At 39.0% G+C, this 15,334-nt stretch overlaps 2 protein-coding genes across 3 annotated transcripts in view; both read left to right on the plus strand.

Moving 5' to 3' along the window:
• The first annotated feature begins 46 nt into the window (after window positions 1-46).
• Window positions 47-14,137, plus strand: MFSD6L (major facilitator superfamily domain containing 6 like). Of its 2 annotated transcripts, none has more exons than XM_060764482.2 (2): window positions 47-174; window positions 11,961-14,137. In XM_060764482.2, the coding sequence occupies exons 1-2, from the start codon at window positions 47-49 to the stop codon at window positions 13,951-13,953; spliced, it is 2,121 nt and encodes a 706-aa protein (XP_060620465.2). In that variant the 3' UTR covers window positions 13,954-14,137. The 2 variants fall into 2 exon arrangements, with proteins under 2 accessions (XP_060620465.2, XP_060620464.2); XM_060764481.2 differs by lacking the exon at window positions 47-174 and adding an exon at window positions 8,927-9,006.
• The window catches only part of LOC132768516 (bMERB domain-containing protein 1-like), a 47,706-nt gene continuing 41,295 nt past the window's right edge, over window positions 8,924-15,334 (plus strand). Inside the window, exon 1 of the mRNA XM_060764483.2 lies at window positions 8,924-9,006. The gene's annotated coding sequence lies outside the window, so the exon portion shown is untranslated. The remainder of the gene's footprint in view (window positions 9,007-15,334) is intronic.

The raw sequence follows: 15,334 nt of genomic DNA on the forward strand, positions 1-15,334 counted from the left end.
TCAAGATTCATTGGGAAGATCTCACTGAATTGAGACACAACATGAAATGTTCCAGGTGAAAAGAGGAAAAAAAACAAGGGATCACTGCTCTGATCTTCAGCAGGAAAGGAAGTCCAGCCCAAGACAGAGAAGTGGAATAGTTCTATTTGGAGGAGATAGAAGAGGACATATAAGGTATGAAAATCTGAGACTCCTGTGTGGCACCTTTCTAAGAAATTCTCTGCCAACAGAGCGTAAGTGGAGAAAAACTTTTGTTTCTTTTTTTGAACTGAAATAGCTAATACTAAAGAATCTTTCATTACACTCAGGGAGCCTAGTCAAGATCACAGTTCTCTTAAGTCAAGTGTGATTCCAAAGATTGTTCTACAAAATTACTGCAAGTGATTTGGGACACTCTATTATTTGCCTTTGTGCTGTTCTACAAAATAACTTTACCATTTCATGTGCTGAATAAATTAGGGGATGTTCAGTTAATGAAGCAGCACACAGTGGTTTCTCTTATTATGAAATCATCAGTGTAATTTGCTATACATACATGTGCAGGAATTCCTATAATATGCTACCCTTGAAGGAAATGGAAACATTTGTGCCTTTGGACAAGAAACTGAATAGGATGATTTGTAGTGATAGCTCTGTTGGACAGCACTAAATGGCGTTGACTGTAGACAGAATGAAAGTCCTGTGAGCAAGATGTCATGGATGTTTATAAAAATAAAGACTTGCTAACTTGCAGGTGCTTTGACCATGCAGTTGAACATGCATGACAAACCTGTACAACTAGTGTCAAGTGTGAAGAAATGTGTAACCCTAATCGCTGTATAGGCCAGTTATTCTGGCTGTGGCAGCATTATACTGATGCTTCTGCCCGATTCTTCAAAAATAAAGACAGAAGTTGCAATGTATGACAAGAGGAGAGAACACTGTATGCTTGCTGCTACATCAAGGTGAGGGAAAATAAAGCCCTCCAGGCATATTTTTGCAACACTAAGTGCCCTCTCAATTTTAACTGTTTATTAAGAATGTTATAAAATGTTGACATGTAAGCACCTAATACAAACAAGAAAAACAATCAACCTGGAGAGAGGGAAAATGCCAACAGCAACCAAGAACAGATCAGAACCCTTGAAATAGCAGATTGTTAGTTCTAACAAAAATAATGGTCATCTTTCAAAACCAAGAATCAGAATAGATTGCTCAAAATCTAGCCTGCAACTTCAAGTGAGTCCTTACAAAGAAGCTAAAAGCTCTCCATGCCTTTTCAAATCAGTCTGTTTTACGCTGCCACTCAATTTTTAAATTTATAAGTCTACATCTCAGACAATATCCACCCATCCTTGAATGCTTAGGTCTTTCAAATCATTCGGTTCTCTAGAAATCTTTAGTCTGGCTGCACTATTGGTTCTCTTTGCACACACATTTCTTTAGGAGCTTCAGATATTGAGCAGAACAACAGACACTCAGAGTAATTTGCTGTTTCGTCTGTTATCTGACCAAGGATCTCTTTCCAGAAACCAGCGGATTTGGGATAAGAAATCCTCATAAGGAACATAATGCCTAATTCTCTGCAACATTTGCAATATCTCAGGGAGTCTTCCTAATTAATCCCAGTTAACTGAACAGAGATGCCACTTGTGAACAATTTTCAATATACCCTCTAATATTGTGCTGATGTTAAATAGTGGAAGGGTCCATATACATGTTGTATCAGCAAGAGATTTTGATAGTTCTAATTCCTAAGCACCATAGAATAATTAATTCTAACATAAGGGAAATTTAACAGCATTTTGCCCTTTCTTGGAATTCTGAGATTCTGTACAAAATAATTTTTTAAAATGGTGAGTGAACTTACTTGTGCTTGTTTTCTATATAAATCTTTGGTGAAAGTAGCAATTTGAATCCTCTGAAGCCACGAAGTATTAATCTTCCCTGCACTTAAAATTATCTATGCTCTAGGGAGGTATGAGGTACGTTATCCTTTCCATGTCCCTGAACTATTCTACACTTGGAAGAAACTTCAATCTTATTCGAAACTAGAAGTGAAGGCATAGAAGGGTTTTGCAAAGTTTTGGCAATTATCAATAATTATCAGTATTAACACAAGGGACTTTGTAATCATTATTATGTAATAGCCATGGTAAAGCAAAGCCTATTTATCCAGTGACTAAATACTTCTAGGATGCCTACAAGCAGGCCATTAGAGCAATGCCAACTGCCTATTCATGCTCATAAGCAACTGATATACAAAGCATACTATAGTAAATCCGCTACTGGAGGTAATATTTCCAGTGTGATCCTTAAGATAGTTTTATCTTTCTTGACCATTGTCTGGGTACATCTACTCTCTAGAATTAATGCATTGCCCTGGGCCAATGCTGTGGAATCATGGATTTGTAGTCTGGTGACATTCCAGCACTCTTTGCTAAACATGTTATAAAACTACAACTCCCGTGATTCCATAGCATTGAGACATGGCAGTTAGAATGCTATCAAACTGCATTAATTATGTAGTGTAGATGTCCCTCAGTCCTCTGCTAACTGCATCTTCATATTTGTATATGGTAGACCCAAAGTGCAAGATTTTAGAGTACACTTCAGCAGAAACCGTTATGCCTTAAATTCAAAATCACCCCACCAGCAGCCTTTGGTAATGCTTGGAAATGGGCTCTCAGGGGTTTCCTAAGACCCTTGGAGCTGATTTTGGAGATAAAGCACCATGACTTTTTCTGCTTTGGTTGCCTCATGTCTAAGTGTTAAGTAATTGGGAAGTAGGATCAGAAAGTTTCATCTCAAGGGGATGAAGCATTCATCAGTGGGATATACTTGATATTGAAACATAGATGAATCTGCTTCAGAGGGGAGAAGGGAATTTATAAAATATAAATCAAACACTATCAGATGGAGCCAGAAATAGTATAGCCCTGATACTTCAGAGTGCTAGTGCTGTTTGAGACAGTGCCTTTAAAACATGCCTGGGCAGACTTCAGCCCTCCAGGTGTTTTGGACTTTTCCTTTTTAAAAAATAAATTTTATTACACTTACATTAACAGCATTCAGTGTAAACAGTATACAAAATAATGAACATTTTACAAACACTTAAACCCACCACTAAGGCCTGAACAAATATCATTTCCACTGTCATAAATATATGAATAAACTAATAAACAAATGCCATATCCAAAATTCTTGTCCAACGAGTTTGTGTTGTTTTCCTTTGTCGCTTTCTAAAATATTTTCGATGAAAACCAACCAATATAAATCAAATTATGATCTTTTGTTTTCCCCTCTAGACACCGTCATTTCCATTGATAATTTATAATTTAAAGCTACATTCCATACCTCCCTACATCATGCTTCAAATGTGAGATTGGTTACTATCTTCCAATTCCTTGCAATTATAAGCCTTGTCACTGTAAGTACAATAATAATCAATTCTTTCTTTTCCATTTCTAGATTCAACTTTGTGGCATCCACAAGTAATACTAACCTAGCATCCAGGACAATTTTTAATCCTATAATGTTACCTATTTCCTTAAATATATTGTTCCAAAAATTCTTCAGTTGCGGACACTCCCATCATAAATGAAAGTATGTCCCAGTGTGCTTGCCAAATCTCCAGCAGTGGCTACTTTGCTTCCTATCGATCTGATGTAATTTAATTGGTGTGGTATACCATCTCCATAAAACTTCATACACATTTTCTTTTAATCTTACCAACAGATTCTTTGCTACTCTCCACTTAATACCTTTTCCAGTCAAAATCTTTTAATGACCCTAGGTCTCCTTCCCATACCTTTTCTAGCAACTTCAGCCCTATTTCCTCACCTACTGGATCATTATTTATTTTCCCAATTAGCCCATTCCCTGATATTTCTTGCTTTTTAAAACCAATCCATATTTGTTTAACTCTCTATATATTGGGTTATTACCTAACCAATCCTTTTTTCAATTATATATCTGCTGCCTTTCCAACCATATTAAAATACCTTGTTGCTCTAGCTTATTATTGGTTTTACCTCCAGCGTGAACAGTAATTTCTTTCTTTGCATATTCACACTTTACTACAGAGTAGGAATTTGCTTTTCATTCACATGTATTCAAGGACCTGCAACTGATCACCACCTGAATATTCTTGCCCTTCTCCTCCTCCTTCCCGCAGCCCTGAGAAGCCATCCTGAGGCATGCCACCAAGGGGGAAAAACAGGCTCTGGGTCCTTCCTTTAGCTTATTAAATTTACCCTTTGAGTTTTGTATTCCTTCCTTCCAAGATAAAGCAGTTTCCGCTTCCACTAATTTTTTATTCTTAACTTTGACTCACAGATTTACTGGAATTTTTTCCAATAAAACTATTGGGGTTAGGGGAGAAACCCCTGGCCATATCTTATTTTTTTAAAACCAATCCATATCTCCATTGCATCTTTAGCCAGGTTATTCTTACACTCCTTAATTTCTTTATCTGTTTTTGGTATAAAAAAACATTTTCCTGTAATCTCTTTACCGGCATTAGCCTTCAAGTTCCTGCCAAATTAACTTAGGTTCCAAAAGCAGCCTAAACACTCCCTTTATTATATGCATCTGATAATAAGTTTTTAACTCTGGTATTCCCAATCCCCCTAATTTCTGAGGAATGTACCAAAAACCTCTCATAAGTCTAGCTTTTCTTGTTCCATTGCAGAATTCATTGATGAATTTCTTCCATTTTTAAGATCCTTATCTGATAATTTAATGGGTAACATATTATAAAGAAAGTTAAATTTAGATAATATTTTCATTTTAAAGATGGCAATTCTGCTAAAACATTATAGATTTAGTTTTTTTTTTATATTCCAATAATCTTTCTTGGATTTCCCAGACTAGTCTTTTGAAATTTAATTTTCTTAGCTCTGAATAGTTAGCAGATATACTGTGACTCCCAGGTACCTAATATTACTTTTAAATTCAACCTTAAATTATTCCAATATTTTCTCTTTATCCTTTCCCTCCAGCTTGTCATTGCCTCCATTTTCTTCCAGTTAATTTATAAACCTGCTATTTTTAAACTGTCCTGAATGTACTTTTATCCTATCTAGTGCCATATCCGGGTTCCTGACTGTCAATAAGCTAATTTTGGTTTTGTTATCCATACTCACTCCCTGCATCTCCTTATCTTTCCTGATCGCAGAGGCTATTAGTTCCATAACTAAGATAAATAGCACAGGGGAAAGAGAGCAACCCTGCTTTCCTCCTTGCTTAATACTAAAAAGTTCAGTACTCACATTGTTAATTATTACTACTGCCTTATTTTATGAGTATATTTGGTCAATTATATGTTGGAACCCTCTCCAAAACTGAATTTCTTTATCAGAGCTTTCAACCCTGACCATCCTACCAAGTCAAAGGCAGGCAGGCACTCTCTCTCTCTCTCTCTCTCTCTCTATATATATATCTCCAGTGCAATAATGCCTGAGTTTTCTCACCTTTGGCATTCTCTATAATGTTTATCATTCTATGTGCCTTCCCTTCACAAACTCACATTGATCTAGGTTGATACAATCTTCAGCAATTTTTTAAATCCATTTGCCAGAATTGCTGAGAAGTGTGGCATCCTGATTGATTAGTGAGATGGGACGGTAAGAGTCTAATTATAATTTATCTTTACCTGGTTTAGGAATTAATAATATCCTGGTATATTTCCATGAGTTTGGTATAGGATTTCCCCTCAGTATTTCGTTAAATAACTACTGTAATCTGGGTAGTAGAAATTCTGTATAAATTTAGTAAATTTCTGCTGGGATTCCATCTTTGCCCAGAGACTTACCATTCCTTAATTGATTAATCATATCTCTAATTTCCTCCCGTGATATTGGTTTCTCCATTTCCTTACTATGTGTCTCACTTAGCTTCTTATCTAAATTTTGCTCCAAATATTTATCCAACTCAGCTGTGTCCACTTCTTTACCTCTATCCATAATAGAGTAGAAATCCTGTACCACTTTAATTTTATCTACCATTATGGTGCATATGATATCATTACTATCCTTGATATTTCCGATTTCCCTTCTTCCTCTCTTTGTCTATGCTACTTTTACCAGCAGTTTAAAGCTTTTATTATTATATTCAAAATAATATCTGTTTGTGTACATCATACCTTTTTTTAAACCTTTTCTATATTTCTGGCTTCCAGCTCTTTGTTTAATCTGGAGATGTTATTTATAATCTTCAAATCCTTTGTTAACAAATACTTTGATTCAAGTTCCTTTATTTCCATTATCACTTAGTACTTATGTTCCTTTTCCTGTTTCTTCAGAATATTTACTAAAGAATCCTCTCAAAAATTATTTCATTGCACCTCATATGAAGGGGATTTCCTTAGGTTCATCTCTCAAATTTCTCAACTCCACAACTCCTAACCACCTACTGGCTGTTAGGAATTGTGGGAGCTAAAGTCCAAAACACCTGGAGGGCTGAAGATTGCACAAGCCTGCTTTAAAACAAGGTCCCAGCATCTCTGTGAGTCCTACATTACCCTTTTAATTTGTTTTTCAAGGTTGGTGCTGCATGTAGATGTTTACAAACCAAATGGTTCTGTGACTCAGTGCTTTGTATTTTGTACTGGCTGAATAATCATGTACATTTTGTAAATAAATGATAAATTATTTGTAAAAAAAAAGTAGCACATTACATGTTGGAAGATGGAATACTTTAAATTCATTAAATGCTTTCAAAAGAAGTCATGTGTGTCTGTTGATTTGAGAGAAGAGGCTGATCAAAAGGGATCATCAGAATACCTTGGTAGTAAATTAACAGTATGAATGAGCCTAGTTTTGGGAGCCCATCTACACCTCACCTGGAAATCTTCCACTAAGGGAAAATCCATATTTTTTCAACAGAACTAATGAAGTTGTGTAATTATCATGCAATGCACTGAATATAACTTTGCAGGATTTCACATAGATTCCCCCTACCTTTAGCCTTAGTTGTTGAAACATGAAAGCAACTTCTATTGGACAATAAACCGCGGCTAAGAAGGAACTGCTGTTCTAACAGAAAGGCCTTTGTATTTCATTGCTGATCCTAAACCTGGCTTTTAAAATATTAATCCCCAGCAGAATTATTTACTTCAGAGTTCACAGAGGCACAAAGACAAAAAGTTCCTACTTTTCAGCGTCTCCCAAAATAATACTGAGGAGAACAGGGAGTAAGGCAACTACTTTTGATTCAAACACACAAAAAGAGCTATGCCTTCCAGTGCTGTTCGATACTTACTTATCAGGAAGTAAGCCCTTTTGAACTGAATATGGATTCCTTCTGAGTGGAGTTGTTTGTGCTAGGCTATAGGTACATCGACACTGGAAATAATGCCGTTTGGCACTACTTTAATTGCCCTGGCTAAATGCCATAAGAGCCTGCGATTTGTAATTTTAAAGCTTGGTGATGCAGCAGCCCTCTTTGGCAGACCTCGTAAAACTACAGCTTCCAGGATTCCAGAGCACTGACACAAGGCAGCTGGAGGGCCCTTCCAGGCAGTCCTATATTCCAGGATCTGATCCCAAGTTTTTTGCTTTAAACTGGATTATATGAGTCCGCACTACTGGAAAATTTGGGATAAACAGGAAACCTGGGATCAAGATTCTGGGATATGGGGCCTGTCAGGAAGGGTGGGGTCAAACGGTATTAATTCTAGTGTAGGTGCACCTTAGAGTGTATATCTACACTCTCAAATTAATGCAGTTTTACCCTGTTTTAATTATCATGGTTCAGTTAAAGGGTCATTTAAATGGAATCCTTGGAGTTTTAGTTTGGGGAGGCAGAGCAGACTAAACACCTTGTAAAACTACAACTTCCATGATCCCTTAGCACTAGAGGGGACGTGGTTTTAAAAAGGGAATTTTCAGAGATGTTCCTAATGCCTATATGTCATGATTTATTGCCATATTGGCCTATTTCTGCAGTAGGCCTATGTTTACAGAAAATGCTGATTGTTTGAGAAATCAGTGCTCCAAAGAAGAAGTTACTATTCAAGGATAACAGTACATCCGGACAAAACCAGCTAGCTGGTGGCTAGTTAGAACCCCCAAGTTTCCCAGTCGGTCTGAAGCCATGTTTGCAACAGACTAACAGATAAGATATATACAGTCATGGTCAGAGAACAATGGACTATAGTTATGTTATAGTTGTGCCATTGTTAGGATCCCATATGTGCTATAATGCCAATCAAAATCATAAACAACAAATGAACAACTGCATAGCTAGCTTAGAACAATGAAATGATTTGTCCTTGGGAACCAATGAAAATGTATATTCCATTTAGTCTGCAGTCCCATTGGGGATTGCGGCAAACCCTTTGATTGCATCCCCTTAGGCTTGTTTGTCGTTATTGCTATGGCCACGCAAGAAATAGTTTTTTGCAGTTTAAAAGATTCAACTTTCGTGGTGTCCATCCTTGCCCTCCCCATTAGAAAGGGGACTTTGGCCCTACAGCACTGAGTCATGGTAATTAATACATTGTCAAATTATTCATTCGACAGTGTAGGTGCACCCTAGGAGACACAGGGTTACTAAATCAATCCTTCAAATGGAAAATAGCTGAAGATAGAGACTGCAGAGGAAGGCCAAGCCTCTCCCAGGCTGCAGGGCTGGCAAGGCCTTTCTCTCCAAGGCCGCCCTCCGTCTCCTAGCAACAGCTTGCCCCTCCCCTTGGGAAGGCATTCCAGCGCGGCGTCATTCAGAGGACTATTCTCCCAAGTGGGAGGAGCGGCTCAGCAGGTGAAATGGGCGGGGCCCGACGTGGCACTCGGCCTTCTGTTGCCGCGAACAGGTGCTCCGCCCCGCATGCGCAGTGAGCCCCTCCCGTTGACGGCGAGCGGAGGCCTGAAAACCGTCCCTCCTCCCCTTTCTCTCTCTCTCTGCCCCCACCCTCTTCTCAGGTAGTGGATGGATGGATGGATGAGGCTCCGCGTGCGCCTCGTTGCAGAGCTCAGCGCGAGAGAGGCGCGCGGCACCGCGTGCTGCCATGGCAACGTCCCCAAGGTGCGTTAGGGCTGGAGAGGAGGGCTGTGGCTGCCAGCAGGCCCCTCTTGCCTTGGCAGCCAGGGAAGGAAGAGAGGGCGAGGCCTTGGAGCCGCGCGGGGAGAAGGCCCTGGTTGGGGAAAGCACCCTCCAAAGAGTCGCTAACAAAAACTAAAACGCACCAGTTCTTTTTTTAAGAGTCTCCCATGTGAATGGCAAATATCTCCTGCTCCCTTAGAGGCAGCAGGGTTCCCACTTTTAAAAATCTGATCTGCAGAGCAGTACTTTGGCCTGGATGTGGGAACACAGGTTGGGGATTAAGGACCTGAATGACAGCCAACCATACTACTACATTCATATTTTGTAATTTAAATATGTTGTGTTATAATTTTAATATTTTGTTTAATATTTTAATATATCTCAAATTATTATAAATTTTTATCATTTCTATATATTTTATTTTGTATGCTTTCAGATACTTTGTATACTTTCTCTGTGGTGGAAGCCTCTTCCTTGGAGGCTTTTAAACCGAGGCTGGAGGGCCATCTGTCAGGGGTACTTTGATTGTGCTTTTCCTGCATGGGAGGGGGTTGGCCTGGATGGCCCATGTGGTGTCTTCCAACCCTATAGAGATTTTTTGTAAATAAAGGTACATTTAGCTGCGATCTTCCTTTTCCCCTATGTACGGCAACTTTTGGGAAACCCTGTACAGGCAGTTACAACATCTGACTTATAAACTACTCATAGTTAAGAATGGGAGTGAGTCAACAGGAAGTGAGAGAAATCTACTCCAAGGAAAGGGAATTGAGGCCTGGGAGAGTAATCATGGTTACAATGGGGTAAAGGTGCCTCCACTGGAGCTGTCTCACCAATTCCTTTTTCCACAACAAGCCATTTCCCCCCAAAATCCAATGATCACAGAGACAGAAAGTGAGTTGAAATTTTCTGAACAGACAGCAAAACAAAGTATGTGGACATGGAGCCATCACAAAGCAAAAGGTTTTCTGTCTCAACTAAACAAGTGGGCAACTTGGGATTTTTTGAATATTTTGGAATTCTTGAAAAGAGATGCTCAATCTGTACTGTTGCATTCGCATCATATCCAACCCATTATTTTTAATAGGAAGTTGCAAAACAGACCATTGAAAAACATGATCATAGATATGTCTTTCTCATAGTTATTAATTTTCTTGCTGTAACAGCTGTGTCTTAACATTCACATCATAATGGCAGCTAGGGGTGTGCCTAACTATCCCAAAGGCACCAGATCGTTGTTGGTTTTGGAAGTTAAGCAGGATCAGCCCTGGTTACTACTTGGATTGGGGAACCATCAATGAATATCAAGAGCTGCCGGCTCTGTTTCAGAGGAAGGAAATGGCAAAACCACCTCTGAGTCGTTTCCTTGTCTTAGAAAATTCTTATGAGATTCATGGATTTGTCATAAGTTGGCAAGCAATTTCAAGGCATATGCCCACACAGTGATAGATTAAATAAAGTCCACAGTCTCTCCCCTCTACTTAAGATATATATATTTAAAAACTTTGTTAGAAATCCATATCAAACAGATTTTTGAAATTTTAGAGGTATTTTAAAATGCTATTGTAGTAAAATTTTACAAACCCAAGATTGCTTCCGAAAGTACACAAAAATTTCCTAAGGGAAATTATGCCTAATGGTATTGAAGTGTTTCAGCAGCTTTGCTCTGCATGAAGGACAGCTACAATTAATACCACTTATTTGTACTGTGAATGCTTCACTAAAGATTTCTCCATGTTTTAATATGTTATGCTTGCAGTCAAAATGTAGAAATTGTAGATGTCACCTTATACTGTATCTTGACCTCACAAAATACCAGAAGTACTTCCTTTAAAACAATAAATAAATGTAAACAGTTTTTAAGAAACCCCGGACTTACTTTCTAGTCTGGCTAACAAGTGCTGATAGTTCCTTGGTTGGATCTGAAGTGTGTCTCCTTTGTAGAGAGAAAAAGTGGGGTATAAATAAACATCATAATTAAAAATAATGTTAAAGCCAAAATGATAGTAGTGGAAGCTCACTTCCTGAAATTATACAAAGAGACAATGAAATGGTCCACCCTCTGGAGTTGTTAAGATCCAGGATTGGGCTCCCACCTACTGTATAGAGCTATGTATTATGCATCTGACTGACTGCCTGTCTTGTCAGCCCGTGTGTGTATGTATGTATGTATGTATGTATGTATGTATGTATACACATATTGAACAAGAGAGAGACTTGTTCAATTTCCTGTTAATGACTACTAAAAGGAACTTTGTGTTGTTCACTTCCTGGTTTGACTCATGATTTTTCACACAGTTGGTAGTAAATAGATCCTGTAAAATTATCTGCCAAAGTAAGAGTCAGCATAGTGTAGTGATTTGAGGGCTGAACTTCAACTCTGAAGACCAGGGTTTAACATAGTTTCATTGCTATAGTTGTATGTATTTTATTATTTATTGTAAGTTTTCTGGCATTCAATTGTCCCACGTAAATAACTAAATATTTGGTCAGTATAGTTTGCAGGCTAAGGTTTTATGAACACTGTTAAAAAAATCTTCTGTCTAATACAGAGTTCTGTTGGGAGCTTATCCTTGTGATACTGGCTGGTTGGGTAAAGCATTGGATACTATGGTAGTTTGCATAAGAACATTTTACGAGTATGCATTTTGATGGCTTGCATATGGAGGTTTTTAAGTCCCTGTAGATGGTGCAAAAGTCTGCAGTATTCCCAAGAATGACATGGGTGCAAAGGTCCACTCTTCCCACCAGTTTGTCTTCCTCAGTTCCTTTTGCAGTTCTGATTAATTCTGTACTAATCTGGTTCCCATCAGGCTATCATTGCTGTCCTGGTTTGATTATTCATATTGTATTTTTAGCTTTAGCCAGGAAAAAAACATTTCTTCTAACATGTCTGTAGTTTATACAATATTGACTAGCCTTTCTTTATTAATTTGCAGGACAAAATTGGGAGCTAAGCCTGCCCCTGAAGCTATGAGCACAAATAACCAGTGGGATGTGAACAAAGCACTAACTCTTGCTGGCCTGTTCCATTTTCTTTATGGTGCAGGAAATGCCTGCACAATTCCCTTTTTGACTTTGTACTTCCGGCAGCTTGGACTGACAGCACCATTAGTAGGGATTGTAATAGGAATGAAGCACTTAATCACTTCCCTTTGGGCCCCATTATGCTCCTACCTAGCAAAAACGCACAATAAAAGAAAAGTACTCATCAGTGGATCATTGCTGGGCTCAGCTGGAGCAGGTTTGCTTCTTACTCTGGTCCCACCATTGAACATGGACATTGTCTATACGTATTGTAATATGAGCCAGCATCCAGGTAAGCTGTTAAGTGCAACCCAGGTGCCTGATATAAATGGAAGCAGCCTAGGTACAGTGAATACTAAGCTAGTTTCTAGTAACAAAACCCCCTCTGTGGAAGCACATGGAAAGATCTCAGAGGACCTGGTGACTGCTGGCAAACCAAGACAAACATATACACCAATCAATATTCATTCCTCTGCAAATATCCCTTCTATGATCAACAGTGGAGTCAGTGGTGCTGATACAGAGACACATCAATTCACTGATGGGCCTTTTGGTGTGACATTAGTTACTTCTAAGAACAAAACTGATCCGATAGAACCAATATTAAAGGCATCTACTTTGAGTGAGCCAATGAAGACAAACAGAAGCCCAAATACTGGCACCATGAATATAACAAAGAATCCTATGGGAAATTATTCTTCAGAGGAAAATGCTAACTCCACATTTCAAACAGCCCAGGTACGCCTCACAGAGACACCATATGTATTGAAAAACCTGTCAGGACGCTGGGAAAGAGCGCAGAATGGGAACTCTGATGTGTTGCAAGGTCCTATCTTCTTGGATGGTGAGCATCAAGTCTTTCTTATGGTGCTAGGTGCAGTTGTCCTTTGGGAGCTCCTGGCTGCCCCTCTTGGATGGATGGTCGATGACAGCCTCTTTGAGTACCTTGACTTTGTGGATGCGGCAGACAAATATGGAAATCTTTGGATCTGGAGTTACTCAGGTGCCTCTTTAGGAGTCTGCAGCATCGCAGTATTCGTGGATCAGCTGAGTTGCTTTGTGATCACAACCACCCCACGTTTTGCAGTACATTTTTATGGCTATGCCTGTTTGATAACGTTAGCTTTACTTGTGAGTGTCTTCTTTCCCATTTATGTGTCCAAGAAAACAGAACATGTCAATAAAACCTTCAAAGCATTGAACCTCATTGGGAACGATGGCCGGACCATCCTGTCTGCTGTCACTGTCTTCCTCACAGGAGCCATTGGGTCAACTGTGCAGAACTTCCTTTTTTGGCAAATGCAAGACCAAGGCAGCAATGAGTTATACATGGGCCTCTCAATTGCCATAGGACTGGTTGCTGAGATCTTCCTCAACATCTTCAAAAGCAAGTTGCTGAGGGCTCTTTCAGGTAGCGGAACAGTGGCCTTGAGCTTGAGCTGCCTGGCAGCTCAGCTACTCTACTATTCATTCCTGTGGAGTCCTTGGGCCGTGCTACCTATCCAGCTCCTCTGTGCCTTCAGCAATGGTGCCTTGTGGTGGGCTGTGAACATGCTGGCGAATGACATTGCCACTCCTGGTACAGAGCGGTCTCTGCATTTGGTTCTGCAGGGCCTTTCTTGCGGATGTGGGGCCAGCCTGGGCAGCTTTGCAGGGGGGTTTGTTGTGAACAGCTTTGGCCTACCAGTGCTCTACAGGGCATGCTCCATTGCCTTAGTACTCTGGCTGGTCTTGTTCTTGATCGTCCAGTCCAGGTTACCACGTCAGAAAAGAATTAATTATTCCCGTCTCCTAGCTGCAGACTCTAGTGACATGAGTGACTCTGATGACAAAGAGGATGACGATAAGGAAAGGGACTGGCTGGTGAAAGCGATGAAGGATGAAAATTTCAATAGGAATTGGTGAAATCCTCTTTTCCTCAGTCTGTTGGCCATATAACAGATTTTGGAGCTATAGGGTGAAACCATCAGAAAATGTTGCACATGAAATCTATAAAGAATCTAACACTGGGATTTTGTGGTGTACTGTACATATTTGCTCAGGAAGCAATTATAAAGATTTTATAAAGATTTTATTTTCTTAAGATTAATTTATTGTAAATATATGTAGCTTTTCCTGCATTTTCATTTTCAAGATCCATGGAACGGGAACTTGAAACAGATTCTGTTGAAATGAATCAGTTTTAATCTTCTATATTGACAAAATGTGGCAATCTTCAGAATGATAGTTTGCTGTACCTTTTTCCACAATAATTTAGTTGGTTTAGAATTCTGGGAATCTAACGTGTTTTGTGCACTTGTAGCACTTGTTTTGTGAGATTCATTGACAGCTGATCAGGAAGGAATATGTTATTAAAAGAAGGAATATTCTGATTTTAAAAAAATGTTGATCAAAGAAATCATGGTTATTACAAACCCTTTAAGGAACTAGATTATGAGTCTAGGGTGATGTTATTTTGGTCTTGGCCAATTATTTTTTTTTAATCTCTGACATGACCTGTCTGGAAGATTTCAGACACTGAAAGGATTATGTTAAACTCATCCTAAATCTGTAATATGAAGTCAACATGTGCTATAATGCACATTAAGATTACAGCTTCCACATTGCCAAAAAGACCCAAAGAGGCTTGCCTGAAAGTTTTAGGGAGCTAATGTAGCATTAAAATAGTTGTGCCTATGTTTGCACTTTCTCATAGATTGCCTAAGTACAGCTCCTATTGCAGTCAGTCATTCCACAAGCCAACATTGAACCTTCTCGATTGCTTACTCTCATTTGACTTGGTAATTGGGGAGCTAATTGATGTGAAAGATGTGAAGTTATTGCCTTAGCCCCTCTTGCACAGTGAGCTGCCCAGTTATGGAGTCCATTCTAACTGCTCAGGAGTATATTTATACAGTTCTAAAATATATTGGATGTTGTTCCAGGTTGCATAAAATTTACATATGCCAATTAATTTGTATGATTAGAAATTATTACTGTAGTTTAGATACAAACAATACATTTCATCATAGTCGGAACAGCAGTGACTAGGTAACCCACATGTCTATTGTTGCTGATAACTTCTGGTACTCTGCTCTTCCTTGTTATGGATCCACATCTTTAGAACAGATTTGAATTAGACGATCTCTGACCTTTCAAATGGAAAGCTGCAAGGTAAATTAAGTTGCATGACACATGTAGTATACAAATGGCTCTCACCTACTTTCTGTCCTGCATTAATAGAAGGCACTCTGTGGATCTTGACAGATAAGTTGCAAAATACACACAAATTCTGGTGTTGAAAAAC

The sequence above is a fragment of the Anolis sagrei genome, chromosome 2 (genome assembly GCF_037176765.1).
Source record: "Anolis sagrei isolate rAnoSag1 chromosome 2, rAnoSag1.mat, whole genome shotgun sequence".
In the NCBI taxonomy this organism is placed as follows: domain Eukaryota; kingdom Metazoa; phylum Chordata; class Lepidosauria; order Squamata; family Dactyloidae; genus Anolis; species Anolis sagrei.